This window comes from Lontra canadensis, unplaced genomic scaffold (assembly GCF_010015895.1).
Source record: "Lontra canadensis isolate GAN:19392208 unplaced genomic scaffold, GSC_riverotter_1.0 scaffold79, whole genome shotgun sequence".
Lineage (NCBI taxonomy): Eukaryota > Metazoa > Chordata > Mammalia > Carnivora > Mustelidae > Lontra > Lontra canadensis.
Window position 1 is genome coordinate 7,140,413 of NW_022631073.1, and position 24,550 is coordinate 7,164,962.

The 24,550-nt window shown below is 56.4% G+C and overlaps 1 protein-coding gene across 1 annotated transcript in view; it reads left to right on the top strand.

Annotated features, from left to right (window-relative positions):
* Nucleotides 1-17,729: 17,729 nt before the first annotated feature.
* FAM53B (family with sequence similarity 53 member B) overlaps nt 17,730-24,550 on the top strand; it is a 70,114-nt gene continuing 63,293 nt past the window's right edge. Inside the window, exon 1 of the mRNA XM_032882123.1 lies at nt 17,730-18,002. Within this exon, the coding sequence (XP_032738014.1) occupies nt 17,925-18,002 (78 nt within the window). The 5' untranslated portion in view covers nt 17,730-17,924. The remainder of the gene's footprint in view (nt 18,003-24,550) is intronic.

Below are 24,550 nucleotides of genomic sequence, written 5' to 3' on the forward strand. Positions count from 1 at the left end.
TGGTCCACTCCTGCTCCTGGGAGCGGCCGGGCTGGTCTGTGTTGTTTTATATGGGTACAGTGTGCATGCATCTGCCCAGCTTAGCCAGTGCCCACTCCCTGTATAGCCAGAATGAAAACTGGTAAAGTGCAAGAATGAGATGCCGGGCAGAGTTTGCAGAACCCCGGGCAAAAGTAAAGAAAGGGGAAAACCAGCCCAGCCTGGTGGATTTAGCCATGGCATAGGTGCAAGACTGAAGCACTTGGTAAGGAGGAAGTTGGGGTTAAGAGGATGCACACAGAGAGGTTTTGTCTCTTGCTTTAAAAAGGAAAAGAATAGCCACGGAAGGCCAGGCTTGACTGCGTGCCCGCCTCTTGACACTGCTTGCCTCTAGCCAGCCACTCCCCACGTGGTCTCCTGTGTCTTCCTTCCGCAGCAGGGGAGGGCTGAGAGCAGGGCAGGTCGGGCTGGGCCCTGAATTGCTCACTGCCATCTCATCACCCAGAACAGGGGAGAACCCGCACACGTACAGAAAGAACCGTGGTGCAAGTAAGATTACCGGGGAAGTTGTTTCGTACTTGAGAGTTAGCTTTTACTGAGCACGTACTATGTGCCAAGCCCTGTGTATACATTCTCATCTGACTGTCCCGCAGTCGGTTGTTAGGTAGTTAGCCCCTCTCTGTGGGTAAGGAACTGAGCTCCAGCCGTAGCCTTCCAAGTGCAGGTCCTGACCCCAGTTCGTTTGTTCCAAAGCCTGTCTCCTCAACCCCTGGTGTTATCCACAGTCGGGGACCGAGCTGCCGTTTGAAAGAAGTCTCTTGCTCCTCTGGATGGGCTCCCCAGTCACATTTTTATCAAGGCCTGTGGGCAGAGAAGTAGGTTGCTCTGTGGGTTGACATTTAAGAAAACCCACTTCATTGAGCTTTCCCTTTTAATGTGTTGTTATGGTACAAGAAGTCTTCGTTTGTCCCAGGCTATTTTGAAATAAAAGGCAGGAAACCCCCCCTGTCATTTCTATATCTCACATAGAAGTCACCAGAACAGAATCCTGTGTTCTGTGCAGGAGATGTGATTGAGGAAGCAGCTGTTCTGTTCCCGCTGACCCGGCCGGAGCCAGCCATCTGTGGGCGTCAGGGAGCCAGAATTGTCTGTCCCATCTGCCGGCTGTACTTGCATTTGCTTCAAGTGTTTGGCATGGAAACTCTTTCCTGCCCCAAGCCCACGTTGTGAGAGGCCAGAAGGGAGGCCTCTTCACGAGGGCAGGACAGGCTCTAGGCCCCTCTCTGCTCCCAGGGACGCTGCAGCTCGCCCTCTAGAGTGGAGGCCAGGCAGGGACACAGCCCAGGTCAGTCCCCTCCCCAAGTACGCAAGTGGGGAGGCATGTACGGTTCGGGGTTGGGAGCTTTGTGGCTCTACTTGGACGTGCTCGGGATCTCCAGGTCTGTGCTTTCTAGTCATTTTGGGGCCTTGAGCTCACTCAGAATGAGCCAGGAGTGACAGGGACGGACATGCGTGGCTGGGGCACTGACGCCCTGAGTTCACACAGCTCGCCAACCAAGATGAAGCCTTGCTGTGCAGGCCATATCGGTTTGAGCAGTCAGCATCCGTGCAACCGGAGCCTGCACCCTTGTGGTCCGGGGGCCAGATGTGGTCCTCGGTCATGATTTGCTTGACCCCCATGAAGCTTTAGGAATTTTTGCATTTCTTGACAACACTTAAAAGCTGGGATTGTACAAAGAAGTCTGGATTTTCACCTTCTTTTGACAAGGCCAGCGATTCTGAGTGTTAACCTTGGGCCCTCTTTCTCACTCAGTCCCCCAGTGCTGGACGGAGCGGCCAGAGTAGCTCGCTGTCTGCTCCCAGGGTGCGCTCTCCACGCACATGACAGCTCCCGCCTGGCGCTCTTTACCCAGTTACGTTTCCTGCTTGCCTCTAGAAAGCACTTGAGTTCGAGATCCCTGGAGTAGAACAGACATTCTGAGGACAGACTGAGAAGTTCTCGATTTCCAGGTTTGGCGCAGGGCGAGGGGTGGTGCATGGCTGTCACTGCGCGGGGCTCTGGGTCATTCCCACCACGATCCTGCAGGCGGACTGGCAGAGTCAGCCTTCTCCTCGGGGCTGGGGCAGCGCTCTCCCTGCTGCCCCCACAGTGGCTCCTGGCTCTGGGAGGACAGCACCACAAACAGGGCTCTGAACTCAGAAGCCATCCTCTGCCCGGTTACCTTCCACCTGGGGGCCCCTGCAACGCCCCGTGACGCCCTCCTCCTGTGCCTCCCCCCAGCCCTATGGAGTCACTCAGGTGCTTCACCTAGTTTCATCTTTTTGGTCTAAAAGTGTCTCCGTGGCTTTAACAGATACTGCGGGATTTTTTTTTAAACGAAGATTTAATCTTTAAATTATCTTGACAAGCAGTCAAGCTGCCATTTATCAAGTAGATAATTTCTTTTTGTTCTGTTTTTTAAAGATTTTATTTATTTATTTGACAGACAGAGATCACAAGTAGGCGGAGAGGCAGGCAGAGAGAGAGGGGGAAGCAGGCTCCCCTCTGAGCAGAGAGCCCGAGGCGGGGCTCCATCCCAGGACCCTGAGATCGTGACCAGAGCCAAAGGCAGAGGCTTTAACTCACTGAGCCACCCAGGCGCCCCAAGTAGATAATTTCTGCTGGTGGTAGAAAGAGAAAGATTTCTGAGAATAAATGAAAATACACTTAGATTCTTCCAGCCCTGACTCTTCAGCAGAGACTCAGCCGAGGAAGCGGAAGTGAGGAAAAGATTCTCCAAATGGCAGTTCGTGTTTTTCCAGGAATTAAGTTTTTCTTCTCATAGTCCCACAAATATTTAGTATCACCTTCCTCTTTCTGCACCTGTTTTGCTCAACCCCATTTTCCCCCTCCTCCTATGGCCAGTGTTGTGCAGGCATTTTTTTTTCTCTTGCTGATTCTGACACATTTCACTAGCTGGTCAACCTTTGGGCTTCTAGGTGTCCCTCCAGGTTGTTTGCTCCTTATGGACAAGCACTAGGTCGTCTGTACCTCAATCCCCAGGTCCTGCCCCAGAAGAGGTGCTGGTGGTGGTCTTAGGCCTTGCACCCTTTACTGACCGACCTCATGGACTGTTACAAGAGACTCGGCCTCAGTGGACCTCAGGTTTTTCAGCCACACTGTCCTCTCCGGTAGCAGGGTTCTGGGTACCGAATGCACAAACACATTGGTTTCCAAACTTTGGGGAGCACCAGAAACACCTGGAGGGCTTGTTACCACACTGATGGCCGGACCCCACTCACAGAGAGTTTTTGAATCAGTCAGCTGGGGTGGGGACTGAAACTTCATTTCTGACAAATTCCCTGGTGAGGCGGCTGCTGCTGCCAGTCCAGGGACCACACTTTGAGAAGCGCTGTGCTGAAACCACATTGTTGAAGAGGGTGTCATACGCTATAGTGTTTACCTCAGCAAGGGTGTGGGGCAGCCTGCACAGGTCCCAGCTAGCGACTTGAATGCCTGCCCTTGGCAACTCAGTGAGTCTTACCTTCCTTTGTATTTTTGCACTGTGTGGAGGTACGCACTTACACAACTTTGCATCTTATTTTCCGGGAAACTTGACCCTCGATGCTCAAAGAGGTTTCATTTCCAGCTGTTACGGACTGAGTGTCTTCCCCCCCACCCCCAGTTTGTATGTTGAAATCAAGGTGATGGTGTTAGGAGCTGGGGCCTCTGGGGGTGACTAGGTCACAGGGGAGTCCTCATGAATGGGCTTAGTTTGCGCCCATTAGAAGAGTCCCCAGAGAACCCTCATCCCTTCTGCCCTGTGAGGAGGACGGACACAGTGAGAAGGCGGCTCTCATCTGGTGCTGAAGCTGCTGGCCCCATGGTCTTGGACTTGCCAGTTTCCAGAACTATGAGAAAGAAATGCCAGTTGTTGGTAGGCCGTGCAGTTCCTGGTACTCTGATCGCAGCCTGAGCGGACTGTGGCGCCCTCCATTTTCAAGCTGTTTGTCTTCAGACTTCCATTCTCGTAGTTAGACATCGATTTCCTACCTGTAGGCGAGTCTTTCTCTACAGGCCACCCGCTGTCCACCCCTGCCGTCTCTCCCCTTCTTGTCTGGACCCTTAACGCCAAAGGAGGGCAATACTGGTCACCCTGGGTTTCGAACTTTGTTTTCTTAGGTTTGTCTTCCCTGTTCCCACTGCAGCAGGGCCCCCGCCGGGTTGAGCTAATAACCAGCACAGAGACGCGGTCAACCTCTGAGGCAGCTTGTGTCCCTCCTGATGCTCGTGCTTCCAGATGCTTCCCCAGACTTCCCAGGAGCCAATCCCTGGCCGAGGTGCCTTTCGTCTCGGGTGCCCTGAGATCAGCATCCCCATGTACTGGTGGGAGCTGGGCCGGGGGGCACCAACAGTGTCCCGAAGCAGCTGCTCTCATCCCTCCTTTCTCTTCCCTGGCAACAGAGGAGCCAGTCTGGGCTGCCAGAAGGGAAAGAGAACTTGCAACTGGGGAAACTGAGGCCCAGAGCTAGGAGCTAAGGTGCCTGCGTCCGTACAGAGCAGCCCTGGTCGGACAGGCCTGAATTGTCTGCTTGTTGGTGGCTGGCAGAGATTGATTTCATCTCGTTTTTGGCTCCCGTTGTCCAGAGTGAGGCTGAGACCCCCTGCTCGGTGCGTGTCCTTAGCTTGAGCCAGACTAGCTGGGAGGGGGCGTGGCTTACACGTTCTGCCAAGCTTTGCAGTTTTCCCTGTGCCTCTGTTCTCTGGAGGAGTGTCCCCCTTCCACTCCTGCCGTTTAAAAACTCGGGGACAATAAAGCAGTCATGGCTTTGAATGCAGCGTTTCTGTGGTGTTTTTCTGAGTCCTTTCTCGCCACCCCGGTCCTCTGCTGTCCCCAGGCCAGGCCCCGGGAGCTGAAGCACATCGGCCCTTGGGCTTTTGTGCTTTTCATAGCCGCGTAAACACGTGGTGAGCGCGTGCTCCGCACATGCCTGGAGCACATACTTGTAACTCGGGGGTCCGAGACGATGGTAACATTGTCATATGGGCTGGTGCATGGCCACTCCCCTTTCTGCGGAGAGAGCACAATTCTCGCATTGTGTGTTGGCATGCCGGGTTAGCCGCGTGGGGCGGCTCGGGGGCTGCTGGTTCACGGGCAGATAGAAATAACTGTTCTGCGGCTTTGCATCTTTATGCTGTCGTTTTACGGAAGGGGGAGGTTTGGGATACCCTGTCAAGACCCTCTGGGCCCCTGACTGTGTTCAGCTAAGTAAAGCTCCAGCCAATGTCCCTTGTGGCTCTGCTCGTGTGCCTGGTGTTCTCGCTGGCAAACGGGAGAGCAGGCCAGGTGTGGTAGGGTAGACCCCGGAGAGCGAGGCGTCAGAGCGAGGGGGAGGCGGGACAGGGATAGAGAGGTGGGCAGCGGCCCAAGGCCACCCTCAGCGGCAGAGCCCCCCACGCCCCTGGGCCTTAGGAGGGGCAGCGGCATCAGTGGGACATGTGCCTGTTTGGGCAGAGCGGGGCTCCTTCCGCCGGAACCTGGGAAGGGGCCCTAATCTCCCAGCTCCCCAGACTACTGGCTTCCTCCTGGGGTGCCCTCGCTCTGTCTTTGGCTGTTGAACTCCTACCCATCCGTAAAGGCCCGACACTGGGGCCATCTCCTGTGGGACATCTGCCCAGGATTACCTCCCCACGTGGAATCACAGCCCACTCCTCTGTCCCGTGGCATTCACCGTGTTCTGGTACTTATGGTGCCTTGTCGTACAGGTGTTGGAACACCTGGCAGGTGATGTGAACTCGGTTGGGTCCGTCTTCCACCCTCAGTGCCTGGCACAGCTTAGCCGGTGAATGTTGGACTTGGGACGGGACTATGACACTGGGAGGAAATCTGGCAGAAGAGGCCCAGCACGGGGTGCGCTTGGGATTTGCCTGTTAAACTAATGTTCTCTAGAAGGTACCTGGTGTGTCTAGGAGCAGAGCGTCACACACACATTCAGCTTCTCTCAGACGATCGTGCCTGCTGTCCCTCTGCTGCTCACCACGAAGGCTCCCAGGGTGGCCTCCTTGTTCAGAGGAGATGCCGGCCCACGGGGCTGACCCCAGAAGCTCTGGCTCCCCGTGAGTCCTGCGGGGGGCCAGCCCTCGCTCCTAAAAGCAGAAAGTGGAGGACAAAGCCTAGCGAAGGGCCTGGGGCGGGCGTTTCTGAGGATCCTCTGCGAGAAGGGCTGCACCTGCACGGAGGCTCTGGCTGAGGCTTTGATGAGTGTTTGCAGGTTCCCAGGAGGTGTGGGTGCTGTCAGGGGAGGGATTTTGTGCGGGCTGCGGACTCTGCTAGCGCTCTGCTGCTGGGAATCCATGCCGCTTTGAGTGCAGCCCCTCTGCGGACTGAGAGGTGTCATACTTGGAGTCAGTGTTAACAACACAATTGTGAAAGCTGCGGGAAACCCCACAGGCAGGAGAGGTTTCAATAGCTTTTGGCACTGGGAAAGTTGAGGCTTGACTTAGCGTAGTGAATGTGTTTTTTCATTCAACGAACATTTCCCGAGTAGCTCTTGTGGCAGGTACTGGGGACTTGGGACTCTGGCTGGGCTTTTGCCCTCCAGAAGCTTACACAGTTCATTTCATGCTCTTATGGTTCAAGCTGTGCCCAGTGAACAAGGCCTTCCTGGAAGAGGTGGCAGCTGGGTGGAGTCTCAGAAGTGAGAGTGGTTCTCCTGGCTGGAGGCTGAGGGGGGCATGGGAGGAGCAAGGAGCTGGTTGTAGCCAGAGAGACCAGCATGGACAAAGGTCTGGAGGCGTGCAGTCGCATAGTGTATTTTGGGGAATTACAAGCATTGTGTGTGTGTGTTAAGTTTTTAAGAACAGGCAATATATGCGTATGTTACAAATTTAGCAGTGACAAGTAACTCTCCCCGTCCCTGTCCCCCAGTCATATTATCTCCTCCTCCTCCCGGGAGGAACCCCCGGTGGCCTTTTCTCGCTTATCCTCCCACAGCTGTACCCTGCATGTGCGAGCACATACTGATTTATGTATATATAGTTTAGATTTTTTAAAAAAGATTTTATTTATTTATTTGACAGAGAGCACAAGGAGGCAGAGAGGCAGGCAGAGAGAGAGAGTGAAGTAGGCTCCTTGCCAAGCAGAGAGCCTGATGCAGGACTCGATCCTAGGATGCTGAGATCATGACTTGAGCTGAAGGCAGAAGCTTAACCCACTGAGCCACCAGGCGCCTCTATATAGTTTAGATTTTTTTTTTAATTATCTATGTTTTGCATAGGTCATCCTGCATGTGGTTCTCGATTCAAAATGAGCAAAATGGTGTTCTTTGAGGAGTCTCCTCTCACTTGTCTTCCCAGCTACCTGCTTTCCCTCCTTAAAGACCACTGATGTTAAATTTCTTTCGTATCCTTCCAGAGACTTCTAGATCATGAGAATCATTTAGTTTCACCCAGATGGGAGTTGATGATGTCCACTGTTCTGGTCTTTGCTACAACTAGATTGGAAGATGATTTCCTAATAGTATGTGTTGAGGGCTCTTGACCTTTCGAAGAGCTGCCTTTTGTCCATTGCACAGGTGTTTTTGCATTTGTATACCCTGCCCCTACTGCTGGGCTGTTAGGTGGTTTTCTGTCCATGAGCAGTACTCTCTGGAAGGCAGATTAATTTGGTACGGTGGGCTCTTGGAGCACAGGGGTGATACAGGGGCATGGGGACTTTACCCATAGTATGTGTTGGGTTCCTCTCTCTGGAGGTTGACTCATTCCTCTTTGTGGAGGGCAAGTGAATTTTAAATTGGGTTCAACTGAGAGTTTTGGAGAGAAACTCCCTTATTCCTTTGCTGCCTGCTATCAGTGATGCCCTCTGTGATGTGGGTGGGATTCACCTGGGCTCATGAAGTGTGTTTGCGCTGGGCCATGGTCAGCAGCACTCAGAGAAACTGCCTCTTGGGCACCTGTGCCAGACTCAGACCCTCCTGCCACCCACAGTGGCCAGGCGAGGCCAGACCAGGGGCCAGGAGACAGCATTCAGGGCGGCTTTGCCAGCCGCGTCTGCCGGGATCGTGGACATGGAAGACAGTCCTGGGCGCTGGCTGGGCTTTGTGCTTTGTGGCTATCACAGGTCTAGTAAATGTTTCGTTGGTTTATTAATAATTGAAGTGAGCAAGCATCTGCCCAGGCAGAGAACTGGCCAGGGTGCGGGGGATGAGGGGTAGTGGGGAGAGAAACCCCAGGATAGCTTTGTACTTAACCCATAAAGTTGCGATGCCAGTTTCTGAACTTGAGAAAGTCTGATTTGTTATCGTGTTCCTTGCTTTTTGAAATGTGCTCTGCTTCTTAGTATATTTCATTTTGCTTTTTATTTGACTCACGTATCAGTTGTTAGTAGTTTCCACTTCCTTGGGAGGAGGGCCTCTGGCTCCAGCCCCTCCCATCACCTCTGCGGTATAAGCGCTCAGTGAGGGCCTGTGGGACGGTGAACACAGCTCGGATCTCATCGGGCTTTTCAGGGGTGATAGCCTGCTGTTTGTTAGCTTATCACTGAGAGCACCCAAAACTGGTTTGGCACCCAGATGCCGTCCTCTGACCAGTACCTGTTAAGTTGCACCCGTTCTGATCCCATCCCCTAATGTAGTCTGACAGCTTTGTTTCCTTTAGTGTTATTTCCAACTCTTAGGACGTTGCTGATCTCTGTCCACCTCGCCTCGAGTTCCCCCCGGTCAGGGGCGCTGCTGGGTTGTGTGGCGCGCTCGCTCTTGCGCATTTGGTAAGTCCTGGAGATGAGGCTCTGCGGGGCCGGACCCTTTCCCGAGAGCCGAAGGCCACTGAGTGCTGGATTTGGGAGGCGCCCCAAGGCCTGGCTCTAGAGTTCCGCTGCTGACTTACTGAAATGGGCTTTCGCAGTGCAGGGCGGGCCGGCACCCACACCGGGTTCTGGTGACTCCGGGCTGGGGACAGTGACAATAAGACAAGCATGGCAGGGGCACCTGTGTGGCTCAGTGGATTAAAGCCTCTGCCTTCGGCTCAGGTCATGATCTCAGGGTCCTGGGATCGAGCCCCGCATCGGGCTCTCTGCTCCACGGGAGCCTGCTTCCTCCTCTCTCTGCCTGCCTCTCTACCTACTTGTGATCTCTGTCTGTCAAATAAATAAATAAAATCTTAAAAAAAAAAAAAAAAGACAAGCATGGCAGCAGCTGGTGCATTTGGCAGTTTTTCATGCTCTCTGTGGACAGATAGTGGAGCGAACCTCTTTTTTCCGGGGCCATTTCTGATGAGGAGGATGGTGTGCTCACCTTTGGGAATCAGGTCAGCTCTCCCAAAGACCTTTGGAGTCTCAGAGCCATCACAGTGCAGGTGGAAGGCTCTAGAATGGCTCAGCAGGGCTTCCAAGGCTGGGGGCTCCCCCTCGCCTTGCTCCTGCACCCACCTCCTGCCAAAAAATCAAAAAGGGGCTCAGGACCCAGTAAGCAGCTGCTCCCCAAGCTGCTCGTATTCATTTCACAGTTCCAAGGAACTTGAGGAGACTGCCTGGGCTTTGTTTTGCAACAGGACCTCCGTGAAGCCCTTCTTAAGGAGAGAGTCTCTTTTTTTGTCGGGCCTCTTTGCAGAGTGCCCCATGGCCAGAGTGAGCTTAGTAGGGTCCGTCCCACCCTTCGGGATCCCCGCCCCAGGAGGTAGCAGAGAGATGACTTTGGGGTTTTGACCTGAGAGGTGCCCTGAAGCTCAGGCATACCTGTCGCTTGTTGTAACAGATCGGTCAGGCAGCTAAGTCTCTCAGAGTTTGCTTTTGGCAGATGACGCTGGTCTTGAGCGCATGGTGGTGCTTGCTGTATGAAATGGGTCGAGGGGGGAAGGCGGAAGGCTTGGTGTAAGATTGTTGCCTGTCTGATTGATCTGTGTACCCGACCCGGGAAACCAGGTTGGCCGATATGACTCAGTCGGGTCAGGAGGGTGACGTACCGTAGGAAGATGAGATGAGGCTGTGATCTGCGAGTGGGCGGCAGATGGGAAACCTAGCGGTGCTGATGTCCCTCCCCGTCTCCTAGAGCCTTTTGGTCTGTCCTGCGTCACCTCCCGGGTTTCACTGTGATACTTGTTTTGATAGTGTTTGGGGCCCCAAGGCCCCTGAGATAAAGAGATCGCTGCCCTCCCAGCTGTGTCCCGAGTGCCAGCTGCTGAGTGATTAGGAGCCCCCTGCGGGGTGACCTGGCAGTTCTGTGGGAGTCGCACTGGGCTGCGGCCACAGGCTGAGCTGGAGTGCTTCTTCCTGCCCGTGCAGCTTCTGGAGCCATGCTAGCGTGAAAGCCACGAATGCTGCCCGGCTGGGGGTGGCTCGTCTTGCAGGAGCGTGAGAATGTAGCGGTCTGTGGACGCTGCAAGTCCAGAAACATTTTAGGAAGAGGATATTCTTGCTGCAGGGGTGGGAGATGAAGGTGTGAAAGCTGGTGAATGACTAACATCCTGGGCCTCCAAGAAACTTCTAATTCAGAACGTGGTGAGTGTCACTGAAAGACACCGAGATGCCCCAGCGTGCTTGAGGACGGAGCTTGGAGAATGAACGTACACAACAGCCCCGTCTCTCTCCATTGATACGTAAGAGAGGGGCTGGTTCTATAACGCCACCTCTCCCAGCCGTGTGTGACCCGGAGGTCGCCAGCAGAGCAGAACGGCTCCCAGCTTCCCACTTCGCTGTGTGGGAGGGCCCCGCTGAGGCTCCTGACGGCAGTGAGGAAGGAGTAGGCCTGTGCTGTTGTCCAGTTTCCTGAGGCCTTGAGCACGACAGGCCAGGTTGGAGCAGGATCGGGAAGGCTGGCCTGCACACAGCCCATGCCAGCAAATGCTCCGGGATAGGCCCTGTTGCCGTCCTCTGTCACAGCTCACACGCCCGGATCCATGGTTGAGACTCTGTGTACGCTCAGAGTTCCTGTTTGCATGTCACAGGAGAGGAAACCGAGCCTCAGAGCGGCACAGTGACCTGGCAGGTGGCTGCACGTAGACGCTCACTCGTCAGAAAGGGAGCTCCTCTGGTCCAGGCCTGCATTTGACAGGAGGAGGCCCAGAGATGGAGCGTGTCTTGGCCAACAGGCAGAGCTGCTCGGGAGCAGGGCCAGCGCCAGAGCCCACGTTTCCGGAGCCTTGCTGGCTCTACCCCGGACCACACTGCCTCTGGTTTGGGCTTCTCTACTTTGGATTTTGCTTTAAAAAAAATTTTTTTTTCTTTAACTCCTTACCTCTTTTGGTTTTTCCTCATGGTTTGATTAAATTCACTATACTTGTAAATAGGTCCGACTGAAGAACAGGTCATGGTCGTCTTAGGCTAAGTGGCTTAACATTTCAGATTATCTTTGGGGCCCTTGCTGTGTCTCACCATCCTCTGCTCTCTGCCCTTCTCTCCCATGCCCCAGTTTGGAGGCGAAGGTGGTGTCTGGCTCTGTGCTCTGTAAGTACTGGTTCTCTTACCCTCCCTCCCTTGTCCTTCATGTCCTTCCTTTTGAGTTTGCTCAGCAAGTTCTAGTCCACAGCATCTCGTCTCTCGTGGTGGCTGGTGGGTTGAAATGACACGAACTGTAGTGAGAATTACTTGAGTGTCATTGGAAACTTGTCTGTCGGGTGTTTCTCATTGATAAACGAGCTCCTGACAAGTCATGCATGCAGCTGGCTTTGGTTTCAAGAAGTGACACCGGCTGTCTCGTTCCCATGTTCAGATTTGTTTTGGCCCTGGGTCTCGACACTCTTATGTCCCTGAATAATGTCACCCCTCCCCTCCTCTCGAAATGCTATTTGCTTAAACCCCAGGAAATCCCTACAACACTGAGAGTGACCGTGTAAAGTCCCAGAGAACAGAGTCCTGATGTGGTTCAGTGGCTCATTTTACTGGTTTCTTTTTTCCTTCCAGGAAGACAGTCTCATAAGGGGGCTTGCTCGACTTTGTTCAGCCAAGGGCGTGGATGGGTTCCTTGCTAGGCAGGTGATGTGACTGCTGGTCCTTCTCCAGATGTGGAACTTTGGTGGCCTTTGGTCACCTGAGGGACTAGGCCAGGGAAGGTATGTTCATCTCAGTTACAAAGAAAATGCCTCCAAGGAGACACCTCACTTTGGGGTGGGGAGTGAGGGTTGGGTTGAGCGGGTGGTTGACCTCCTCCCCTGAGAGTCAGACGTGGGCACATGCCAGCTGTGAGGCTTTAGGTCATTTTGTCTCTTGTAGCCTAGTTTCCTTGCCCCCGACCCTCCCCCCACCCGGACCCCCCAGCATGTGCAACTGGGACCCCCGAGTGAGCGCGAAAATCAGCAACAGACTCAAGCGTCCAGCAGCCCCATGCTAGGAGTCAGGTGCTTGGCGGACTCACAGGCCCGTTTCCTGCCCCCAGCAGCTCACGCTGCGGCTGAGAAGATATGACCTGTGTTAGCCGCACCCAGCTAATAGAGGCCTGCACTCTGCTTGGCCTGGGGCATGCCGAGGACTTCATGCCTTCAGGGTCTTCACGCCTTCCCTGCAGAGTCTTACCTCCTCAACCTTCCGCGTGAGGGGGGCAGAACAAGGATCACGTATGACAGATGACAGAGGGTGAGCTTAGCAGAATCATGTCGCGCTGCCCCAGGGTTCTGCCGCTCCTCTGGGACTGAGCTGGGTGGCCGTGTGGCTTCCGGACAGGGATCCACTGCCCTTCCCCTGTTCTCCTGACTCCGCCGACAGACCCGGATGTCCGGTTCCTGCTATGGCAGGCTCCGGGCAGAGACCAGAGGATGACTGAGGCAGGCCTACACCCAGACTCTGCAGGTGGACAGGAGGGCCCCCCATGGGTCCCCTAGGAACGGACTTGGACAGGAGGGCAGGGTGGCTGTGGTGGAGAGGCCACTGGAGGCAGAGGCCTGGGGAGAGGTGGCAGATGGACGTGGATTCCAGCTGGTGTAGCAGGAAGCCAGCACGACTCCCCCGGGGGACTGGAGACACCCCAGTGTTCATGGGGAGCACCTCACCTTCCACGTGGCGCCTGGCCTAGCTGCACATCCATGCTTGTTAGGATAGATGGCACTGACGCCCTCTTGCCTCCCTGCGCCCCTGCCAGCCATGGAACCCTAGTGCTGTGTCTCAGCAGTAGGTTCCGGAAGGTTGGTGCTTGGCCTGGGATACCTCAGGATGAGCTGTGGAGATGAGGACTGCTACAAACCTCGTGTCTCTGCTTCCACATTTGGTCAGTTTAATTGAGAAATACGTGAAGGGTCATTATGATGAAATGCACAGATCCTGGAGTAGAAGAGTCAGGGGTCAAGACAAAGGTTTTGGAGTTCAGCAGATGTGGCCCGAGTCCTCGTGCTGTCCCTCACAGCTGGGTGACCTAGGGCCTGTGCCTCAGTTTGTCGCTCTGTAGAATGGAATAGCAACGGGGCCCACGAGCAGGGACTCCGTGGATACACTAAGCTGAGAATCCAGCACGGCTGCCCTGGCTCTTATTTTATTCATGCTCTGCGGAAAGGTAGACTCTGCTTCACACTTAGTTCCGCAAATACAGACCAAGGAGGTATTAGGCAAATGGTGAAAACAAAATGCAGTTTCTCCCTGGATTCTGTCTCTCCCGTGGAATCCCCTCAGATCGACAGGGCTTGGTGTTCCTTGCGTCTGCGGTGTTACCGTATCGACTGAAGAGGCCCTTTGTCTCTGGTTTTCTGTGTGTTGAAGGTGGTGGAGGCACAGCTGTCTCTCCTCACTGACCCTTCAGGAGGCTGGAAGGCCTGGGCACCTGGGCCGAGGGACATCACTGAACTGTCTCTCTGGAGCCCACACATTCCAGCCCCGGGTCCCTTTACTGAGCCTCCAGGCCCTTTTCCTGACACTAACTGGGTCTGGAAAAGAAAGGGCTCTGGTGAGGTTCCCGCATATTTTAATGTTCTTCCTTCAAACTCTGGGCACGTAGCTATAGAGTCCGCAAGCCAAATGGTTTGGTTCCCTTTGTGAGACAGCTAGGAGCCTTGATTCCCCCCGCCCGGCCCACCCAGGATTCGGCTCCCCTGGCCACCCTTCTAACGGTTTGTTGCTGGCAGAAGGCACCGCCCACTCAAAGGTGCACTTCGCGGCGTGTCCCTAAATTTGCTCTAGGTCCTGTCTCCAGACAGCATTTGTCACACGGATGGCCAAAGTGAGGCAAGTCTAAAAATGCATGCGGCCTTTCTGAAGACCTTGCCGAAGGGGGCTGCTTCCCTTCCATTTCCTTTGCTTCATGGGAGGGGGAGGGACAGTGCTGAGGCATGGCTGGCTCAAGCCCTCAGGAAAGTCACTGTCAATCACCAGGCCAGAGTGGGGTCTGTGCCCAGAGGTGGCCCGTAGGCGGCCTTCATCATGCCACCTGCGGCTCTGGGGCACCTTCTACCCAGGCCAGAACCTTGTTCCCAGTTCTTCCTTCAAAGGTGGAGCCAGTCTCCCCTCACCCCCCGGCCCCCAGCCCAGCTTCACTCCTAGCTTTTCCCTGAGCCGTCCCTGGCCCCATCCTCAGACTCGACTCTAAGTCTCTGGACGGGAATTGGCATTCCTTAGTGAACTTGGCCAGGCCCATGCCACGGATCAAAGGAATCCCAGGGAATTCCAGATTGTGCCAGGCTCTGCTGGTCTGGATTTGCCTCACAAGGTCTGAGAATGTGCCTGGATCATTTCAGATGTTGCTGTGATTTAGCTTCATTCCAAAACGTGTATTGGGCTCGTGCTGTGTTCAGGGCACTGTGCTGGGCATTGCAAAGGACCCCCTAGAATCACTCTTCCTCGACAGGTCGAAGTAGCCCAGCCCCTTGGGGAGCTGCCTGTGGCCACGTGGTAAAGTCTACACTCGGTCGGCATTGCGAGCTGTTGGTCTGATTTGAATCTGTCTTCCCAGCTCCTTGTCCCCGTGCTGCCACCTGTCCACACACCCTCTGCTCCTGCCACTGGGGTGCTCCCTGAGTCCCACACAGTGTGTACAGGGGAGGGCCCCATGCTTTGCTCGCAGCCTTCCCTCTGCTTGTGTGCCTCTCCTGCATGTTGAAATTTTGCCTATTTTCTTTTTCATGGAAAAGGTCTTGTAGGTCCTGGGTGGGGTATGCAAGCAGCCTGCGAAAGCTGCCCAGTCTGTCTTCTACTCCAGAACGGCAGGTGCTTCCATAAGGCGGCCGCGCTTTCGGGACCACACTGTCCTCCTGCTGTACTCATCTCGCAGCGTGCCTTGGAGAGCGTTTCTTTCTGTCCTGTCAGAGTTGCCTTGTTGCCGATGTGCCTGAAGTGGCGTGCTGTCCCTTTCCATGGTTCCGCCGTGCTTCATGGAAACAGCCCCCTGTTGATGACATCTCGGTTGTCCCCACTCCTGGGCTCCTGTAGGTTGTGCTGTGTGTTGTCGGCCCTGTGCAGGGGCTTCTCTTCACAACTCGGCTGCGGTGCCCCCTCTCCCTACCTGCCTTCATCGGATTTGTGCCTGCATCCACAGAATTCCCCATGACCCCCGGGGACAGGGCTTGTGCTAGACCTTCTCTCTCCGTTTGGCACCTGCCATGTTTGCTGACCGCCCGTTTCCAGGACCTTACAGTGCCCCCGTATCCATCCCTCGCGCTGCCGCCCTGGGTCCTGGGCTCTCGGAGGGGCGGAGCTGCGAGAGTGGGGCCGCCCACGCTGCTCCCGCCGTCCCGCTTTGTGTCTGGTGCCAATCGGCTTCATCCCCATGGCCTAACACGTTTCCATGGCGACGGACTCCCACAGTGTCATTCTTACTGGCCACCTACTGTTTCACCAGAGGGATGGGCCGTAAGATGGCCTGTTCCATCCTGGTGAAATTTAGCCTTAAAAAAATTTGATGAAATTTCTCTTTAAAATAAAAATCCAAGTGGACAGATAGATGCTTGGGCGTCCGCTGCTGAGAACGGACAGGGACCTACAGTCTCCCCGATGAAAGTGGGGACAGTGGCTACTATTTATCGAGCACTTCCTCAGATGAGCTAGGGCTTCTCCCTGAGCACCAGGCTTGAGCTCCGTTTTCAGATGATATAGGAATCTTGCGAAGCAGGCACGGTGGTCCCCATGTTACGGAGAGAGAAACAGGCTCACAGAGTAAGTAACTTGGTAAAAGTCACTCAGACAATGCATTTCAAGAGCTGGGATTCCAACCCAGGTGTCTTTGACTCAGGACCTGAGCTTGTAACCACCAAGCCGTCCTGCCTTGTTAGGGAAGAAGGAAATGGGGGGTGGGGGTGGGAAGGGCAGGTCCCCCTCGGCCTCGGGCCAGTGGCCGGCTGCCCCAGAAGCAAAAGAGGCTGCACCCAGAAAGAAGATGGCCGCCAGTGGGCCTTGCCTCCGCCCCTGAAGCGGCACAAAGGGTCCCTTTGAAGGGCGAGTCCGTAGCACCCTCCTACCCTGCTCCCCAGCCAAGCGTCCAGGGGGCTGGCGGGCATTTCTGGCTCGGCTTTCTGGCCTGAGCTGGGAGGAGTGGTCTGACATTCTTTCCTTGAGCAGCTCACTCTCGGTCAGAATGTGTTGCTTCTAGACTGAGGTGGTGTTCAAACTCCAGTGTGACCTGGGAGCCTGCATGCCACCAAGTCTTCCTGAACAACCCATCCTTGGAAAATGTATTGATTCCCACCCCCCTTCCCTGCTCTTGCACTTTGGATGAACCTTGTTTTCGAAGAACAGTAGAAGGTAATTTTCCTGTGCTTGCCAGCTGGCCCGTAATTGAGCAATTCCAATAACACCCACTGTAAAGTCTAATCGAAGTAAACAGGAAAATATGATTTACAATCTGGACGGCAAGTAAATACCAGGGTGCAATTAATTTTTACATAGAGCAGCAGATTCTGAAACATTTTCCTGCACGGAGCAGTTTGTTGCTAATTACAGATTAGGAGCTGCCCTTTTCTGCTATTTTTCGTTGTTATTTTTCACTTTGTGAGGGTGATCTTCAGCTTCCTTGCATCCATGTGACTTTGTCTGAAGGTGTGACCACAGAGGGGTGGGCTGGGGAAATAGGATCAGAGAAAGTAACATGTAGAGAGCGAGTTCTCGAGCCTGAGCTAAGGCCCAGCTCTCAGCATTTGTTTGGGGGGTGACGCGGGAGGAGGCACTGGTGGGCTGTGCAGAATGGTGCCACGAGGGGTCCTGTCACTGCTGGCAGCTCTGGGTGGCATGGGCAGGCTCTGTGAAGGCCGTGACTTGCTTCGGCTCAGTCTGCGGAAGGAGGCAACACTGGGGGCCTTGCAGATGTGTGTTTTGAAACGTGGCGCTTTCAGCAGTGGGAAATATGTGCCTTTAAATGGACACCCCCACCCCCACCCCGGCGACTCTTCCAGTAGCTCCTGTTCATAATTCGGTGGAGGACAGCAGCCACCTCACTGCCTGAGGCCGCCTGAGGGCTGGTCCCTTCAGTTTTGACCGTGGGGTTGGTGCCTGTCTGACCCTCAGCCTTGGGCATATACTGAAGCTGTCTGTTAAGCCAGCTGGGTTTAAGATGCCATGTGACTTGAGTACACTCTGGGGACAGCAGATTGTGACCAACCCAGACCCTGAGCTAGGTCTTAAAGGTGCCATGTTGCTGAACGGAGACCCACTGCTGTACCCACTAGAGCGTGGGCTTTAGGGGTGCCCCAAGGCCAGCATGGGGGATCCTGAGAAGGGGATCCCAGCCTTTGCAGCCATACGCCTCTCCTTCAGCAGGGAGGCAGTTCTGTTTCCGAGCGGGGCCCCAGCATGGGGGTGCACGGCCGGGTCTCTCGGGGACCCGGTTTTCCCAAGTCCTGAATCCCTTGCCTTTTTCTGTTGTCTTCTCAGGGAGTTAAGTGCACGCGGCCGTTTCCTGGAAGAGCCCTTCCCCAAGCGTGAGCAGCCGATCGGGAACTGCTCCTGCTGATGCCAGGCCACCTCAGCCCTGGGAGGTGCCCAGCAGGCCACCTGTGCCCAAGTCCGCCCAACTGAAGATGGCTCGTGGCCGCCCTGGGATGGAGCCCAGCGCCTGAGATCCTTACCATGGTGATGATCCTAAGTAAAAGCCTCGACAACCAGGGAGCCGACGCCATAGCGTGCAGGACCTTGAACCCTGAGCTGGTAAGGACCTAGTGGGCCTCATTTCCCTGATGACCTCTTCTGAGGCCTGATGTCCAGGTGGGGCTATTTACTGCATGTGTGGGCTTAGCAGACTGAGTCCAGAGTGCCCAGGGCAGAGCCCTGGGAGATGCGGCAGGCTGGGGCAGTGGGCCGAGGTGACCCAGAGCCCCGCGGCGTGCTTGCAAGGAGTAGCTGGCGGAGGGCCCCTGGCGCGCGAGGAGGGAAGGCCGGCACCCTGGTGGAGAAGACCAAGCAAGGCTCTGCTGCCCTGCCGGGCTGAGGCTGACATACCTTGTGGCCTCTACCCAGTAAGGGGAGGCAGTTTCCCCAAAGGGCGGTGGTGCCGAGTGGGAGCGAGATTCGGCTGCCCTTCGGAAGGCTGGTGCGGAGTGGGAGCGGCTGCCTCAGGAATGTCAAGGGTGGGAGACGAGGGAGAAAGAAGGCGCGATCCGGCGGCCAAGGTGGTGGGCCTTGGCGACAGCTGCCCTCCACTGCCTTCTCCCAAAGTTGTCCTATGACCAAGTGGCCTGATGGGGTGGGCCAGAGAGGCAGACTGGCCTTCTCAGACTGAGAACAGGGTAGTCCCTTAGCCTTCCAGACCTCATTCCTCAGAAGTGAGTGGGGCTGCTCCCCTGCAGGGGGGTGGGAAGGGTCCCACTCTGACAAAAATAAACCTGAGGAGTTGTTTTGCAGACAGCTAAGTCCCCAGGACTCTGCCACGTTGCCCAGCACCCCTCCTAGTGAGCCGCTCCTGAGAGCCCACCCCAGCACCCTTGTGGGCTCCCTCCCCAAGCTTACAGCAGCAGTCAGGCCGAGAGCAGACGGGCCAGGCTGGGTCTCCAACCCTTGTAGGAGGGCGGGAAAGCCGTCGAGACCTGAGGCCTTTATGTACCACTGTGTGTGTGCCGGCCACTGGGCTCGCAGAATTCCACAAGCAGAGATGGGTCAGGTCTCTGCCCATCATGGCTTCCTTTCCAGTTTGCACTGAATATATATCTGGAAATATGTTTGATTCCCTCTCGCCATCCTCACTGCTGCCGCTCTGGTCCCACCTGCTGCCCTCTCTTGTCTGGAACGTGGTGTAACTGGTCTCCTGCTGCTGGCTGCCTGGCCTGTTCTCTACCAGCAGCCAGAGGGACCACAAGGCAGGTGCATCTCTCCTCAACGTGTCAAGCACGAGCCTGCCTCAGGGCCTTTGCACTTCTGTGGCCTGGACCGCTCCCCCCAGCAGGACTCCTTCCCTCCCTCTCTTTCTTCTTTGTTCACTCAGCCTAAAATTGAGCTCTGCTCGAACCACCCCCTCCCCCACGCTTTCCTGCCCTTCCCCTTCTCTCTCTTCCCTCTCAGCGCCTGTCATTTTCTGACATTTTGATCTTGTTTGTTGAATGACTGCTCTGAAATGCGAGCTTCATAAAGCCAAGGAATTTCGTTTCTTTTGCTTGTTGCTGAGTGCCTGCCCAGGGCCTGAAACCGGGGCCTGGGGCACGGTGGGTGCTCAGGGATGTTTGTAGAGGGAATGGACGCGGGTTCCTGCTGCCCAGCTCCTCACTGCTTTAGTTCCTCTCCGGCTGCTGCCCAGGTTCACAGCCAAGGGTGCGGGAAGAGCCGCTCTGCTTTCTGCTGTGCCGGTGAGGGCGCAGGGTGGGGGGTGCTTTCCTGCTGAGATCTGAAGAATACACTGGGAGGACCGTTGGCCAGAAGGGAACGACCTCTGGGGGGAGGGCCCTCCGGAGGTCCCAAGGGAGGGTCCCTGCCCGTTTCCAGCTGTGCCGTTGGCCTCAGCGGCTGCCGCAGAACCTGGTCCCCTCACGGGGCCCGCCTGGCTGGGGCTTGCCGTGGGGCTGGTCCTGGGGCACGTGGGCCCCAGTTCCGCTGAGCTGCTCTTCGAGGAGACGTGGCCGGAACGCCTGCCTGCCAACGCTGGACCTCCCAGCCCTCGCAGGGGAAGGGAAACTCATCTCAGAAGAGTCTAGGGAAGCCGACTTCCAGCCCGGCCATGCACAGGGACCAGCCCAGAACAACCCCAGATCATCTCGGTCCAGTGCTGACGTCTGTGAGGCGGAAGGGAGGGTGAAGGCACGTTAGAATGCACCCTCCCCTGCCGGCAAGGTTGGGAGGGAGCGGACGGGGCTTTGCTTCGGCTTCCTAAACTGGCAACGCCATCCTCGTGTAAATACCATCAAGATAACAACAGGAACATGGAAAAGCATTTCTCTTTTGTTTTCTAATCAGGCTAAGAAGATAACAGAAGGGGGGGGGCGGTGGGCTTCATATTAAAAAAGAAAACATGAGTCACAGGCCACTTTGGAATTAGGGAAGCAGGCCCCAGAGGCCCCGGAGTGAGAGAGAGAAGGTCTCAAATTGTGGGTGAAAGTCACCTGGGGGCCACCCAGGGACCTTGGACGCACTGGGCAAGGAAGCCTGTAGCCCCTCCCTCCTTGCCTTCTGAGGTCTCTTGTTCTTTTTCTAAAAACGAAATGCTGGTGACAAGTGACTGGTCTTGTTCCCAAGAGAGATATAGGAAAACAGAAAAAAGGACTGACAAGTGCCCAGCGTTTTGCCTTTCCCGGCACCTGGCCCTGGGGAGAGAGAGGGCTGAGGGCCCCGCCTGGCCCCCAAGTGGGCCTGGCTTACACAATGCACACAGTGAAGACTGCTTAGTTCCCCTTACACCCCCCTCCCCCCAGCTCTGCTGGTCTCTTTCCTCTGCGGAGTGGGCTCTTCCTCCTAGTGTTCTAACATTAGCTGCTGCCGCTGGAAGGCAGCCCAGACGGTTGACCTCGGGAGCAGTGTTCCCCAGCCCCTTCCCACACGCCCACACTCAGCCTGTGGCCTGTTCTCCCAGGCCAGAGTGACCGTCTTCCCCGGCCGGGCCTGCCTCCTCTCCCTGGCCGGTGTCTCTGCTCGCTCTCAAGTCTGGAGACCGTCTTGGAGGAGAGGGTGGAATGTGGCTGTAGGCGGCCTTGCTTTCCCCAGCCTCAAGGTATTTCCCACAGTAGGCGACACCGGGTCGGGGAGCTGGTCCTTCCCTTCATTCTTGTTAGGTTAGGAGGCCCGGGCTGTGATCTGCCCAGTGGGGAGAGTCTATGGCCATGTCAGGCCTCGCACCCAACTGCCTGGGGCGGAGGGTCTTCATGTTCGCGGCTCCCCAGAGCTGGCACTGGGCTCACCGGCCCCAGCCAGCCTCGCTGGCGGGCCCAGGCTGGCCTGAAGTCAGACCCCAGAGGTGCACAGATGTCTGGGACAGTCCGAAGCCTCTTGCCTGAACAGGCTGGGCCTTGGCCAACCCTGAAGCCCAGGGAGCCCAGGGAGCCCGGGCCTCTGCTCCATCCCTGTCAGCGAGTCTAAGAACCTCTCTACAAGGCCGCTCATCCCTTCTCGGCTTCTCTTGTCCTGGTCAGGCCTGGCCCTGTCTTCTGCTTTCCACTGCCATGGTCTCGCTGTGTTCCTTTTTGGAGGCTGGGGTGTTCTTGCTTGTTTCACTCGAGGGCACGAGTAGGAGCCTGTGTCGCGTTGTGGTTCCCCTTAACAGTGTTGTGGGGAAATAGTGACATGACGGCTTTGGTCAAGAATCTGCAGAGCAAAGCTCTGAAGAAGCGTGACGAAGGCCAGAGAAGAGCTGCACCGTGTTCCGTCCGAGCTAGTTCCTCATTAGGACTGGACTGTGTCTTGATCTAAGTCAGTCCTTCTTTTTTCAGTCAGACAGATGGCCCCTGAAGCCCCGGTGGGATGTCCAGCTTTTGCTTTCCCTGTGGAGGGTCTGATTCCAAAGCCTTCCTTTGTGCTCTGAGGACGCTCACAGAGACCCGGCTGGGGCGGGCTGGAGAATAGGTGCGTCGCGGTGGGAGATGCGTTATGGGGATCTGTGCTCCTTGTACTCTTCCTGCCAGCCCCAGCCGAGGCCTGGGTGCCGACTCTGATGTGCGCGGTGAGTGTCATGTGAGCCCGAGGCTGGAGTCCCCACAGCCTGCTGGGCCTCGCCGTGCCGGGACTGGCCGGCCCGTCCTCCTGCAGTGATGCGGAGGACGTGAAGGTTGGGAAGGCCGGCTGCAGGCTGATACAGACCAGCAGGAATTTTGTCACAGTCTGGGCATACCGGGGATGAATTGGCTCGGGCCAGTCTAGAGCCCAGAGGGGACCTTGATGTTGGGCTCAGAGAAACCTAACAGCGGCCAGGGTATGCCTGCGCCTGACATCTTGGGAAGCTGTCAGGAGAGCTGGCGAGGGAGGCCCCAGAAAGGTCAGGGACAGGGCAGCTCGGAGGGTTTTGGAGGCAGGTGCTCAAGGCAGGCTGGGGGCCCCCCACTGGGTAAAGCAGCCCTCGCACTTCTTCAGTCCAGGCTCGGAGCCCCAGAGCAAAGAGGACCCGGTTGGCCACGCCAGCGTCCCGTGCCCGTCTCTCGTCAGCAGAGATGGAGGCGTCGTCCCGCCGAGAAGCTGTGCGGTGTGGAGGGAAGAGTCCCAGTGCAGGAGTCGGTGCTGAGGGCAGAAGGAGGTCACCCACTTGCACGTGCTCCGTGAGAGAGCGGGGATGGAGCTCACTGAGAACAGGGGACGCGGAGGTGTTCCTTCACGTCGTGAGATCTGAGTGCGAGTGATCGCTGCCCTCTTATTCCCCAGCTGTCCGGCGGGTGCTCTCTCCCCTTCTCCACCAAGTTTTGACTTGGCATGAGCCCATCGATTTGGGGAGGTGGCAAGTTTTGCCCAGTGAAAGTCTGTTTCCCTTGGCCCTGCATTTGCTGGGTGAGTGGCGGCAGGAGCAAGATAAGTGTGGACAGACCGGTGGCCATCGCTGTCGGTCACCAGATAGTCACATGGTGCCTAGTCTGTGCTGGGACAAGATGGCAGCCTTAAGAAGCTTCATTCTTAGGGGCAGAGAATAAGCACAGAAGCAAAGGAACGGACGCAGGCGGTGCTCTAAGAAGAGAGTGTGCTTGGGGAGGGTGCCCTTTGGCTGGATGGTCAGGGAAGGTGGCCTGGTGAGGAGCCTGTCATGGAGAGACCTGAGGTGGCAGCACTGCACATGTCTCCTGTGCCCAGGCTTGGCTCTCACGGGCCGGGTGGCCGGGTTCTGTTCTGGTGGCTGTGGGACGTCACGGGAGCAGAAGAGCAACTTCAGCTGGCCTCTGCGTTCTGGGTGGAGAATGGAGGGTGGGCCCAGGGCACAGGGCCTCGGACCAGCTAGGAGGCTGGTTTGGTCTCTCCGTGGAGGGTGGTGGCTCGGAGCAGGGCTTCGGGGGCAGTGAGAAGCACTCCCATTCCAAGTGTGTGTCCTCTAGCCTGGGGAGTGAACGGTCTGCAGCCAACGGGGCCTGATCCTTGCTGAGTGAACGAATGCATGAGCCAGGAGAGCCTGGGAGCCCCTGTGGCTCGGCCCGGTACTCCCCTCTGTAGGCCCAGACCCCAGCCTCTCTGGTGCCCACACAGGTGTCCGCAGTCCCTGGGAGGGCCCGGATCTGGAGGGCCCCGCCTTGCCCCACTGTCTGGAGCACACCGCCTTTGTGGAAGGACAGGTCAGCGGGCTGGTTCCCTGGCTCGCTTCCTATTGTCTGTAAACCCCAAGCCCTCCTCGGTGGGCCTGCGTGCCAATGCTGCAGACAGGCGGCTTCAGGCTCCTTGCTGTCTTCTGCTTTCCCCGGCCCGATCTGGGTTTGGGTTTCTGTGGGCCACCGGCCGTGGCTCACTTTGCCACCTGCCCCCCAACCCAAGTGTGGGCCAGGGACTCTGGTTCCCCAGCGGGTATTTGCTTGGCGCCAAGGTGCTTCCGCAGTCAGAGTTGTCTCCCTTGGCCGCCAAGGACCCTGGCCTAGGCAGAGCCCAACTCATGACTCTGCACCGTCCCCCTGGAAGCAGAGCCTGCCCGGCGTCCACGGGCCGCGTGCTTGGTTGTTGGGGGCTGTGTGGCGTGGAGGCAGGCTCTCAAGTCATTGTCACCCATTCTCCATTCGGTGGCTTGGTTGTGGGCTTTCTTTGCAGATCCCGCTGCGTCAACCACGTCATTTGGGAGGGAGGCAGACACAGCCGTCTTCCACTTTTTCCAGATAATTCCCCGGATGACTGTGAATGGGATGGTTCAGTCCAGGAGGACAGCCTGTCTTGCAAACATAACGCGTATTTGAAGCTGAGGAGGGCACCAGAGCAGGCCCGCCCCGGCGCCATGTTGCTTGTAGGCGTCTTCTGGTCCTTGAGAGGAAGCCAGGGCTGACCTCTCGCACCCCAGCACCCCGGCCTGGGCCCTCTCCTCTCTGGTCTCACGCTCCCTGTAGTGTAATGGTTTGTGGGACTGTGTCCTCCATGAACTGTGAGCTTCCTGAGGGCCCAGGCAGGCCTCCTTCACCTCTGTGTCCCAGGCTGGGCAGGATGGACCCTTAGCAACGAGGCTGGTGAGCACATGGCTGACCGAGAGCAAAGGTCTCTGAATCGGGGAGCTGGGGACAGGCACTTGCCACCCTTTTATCTGGGAGGGCCAGGCATTCCTAGTCACCTCCGCCCTCCTCCTTCCAGGGCCCAAAGCGCCAGGGCCTGGGTTCCCACCCAGTTCTCAGACA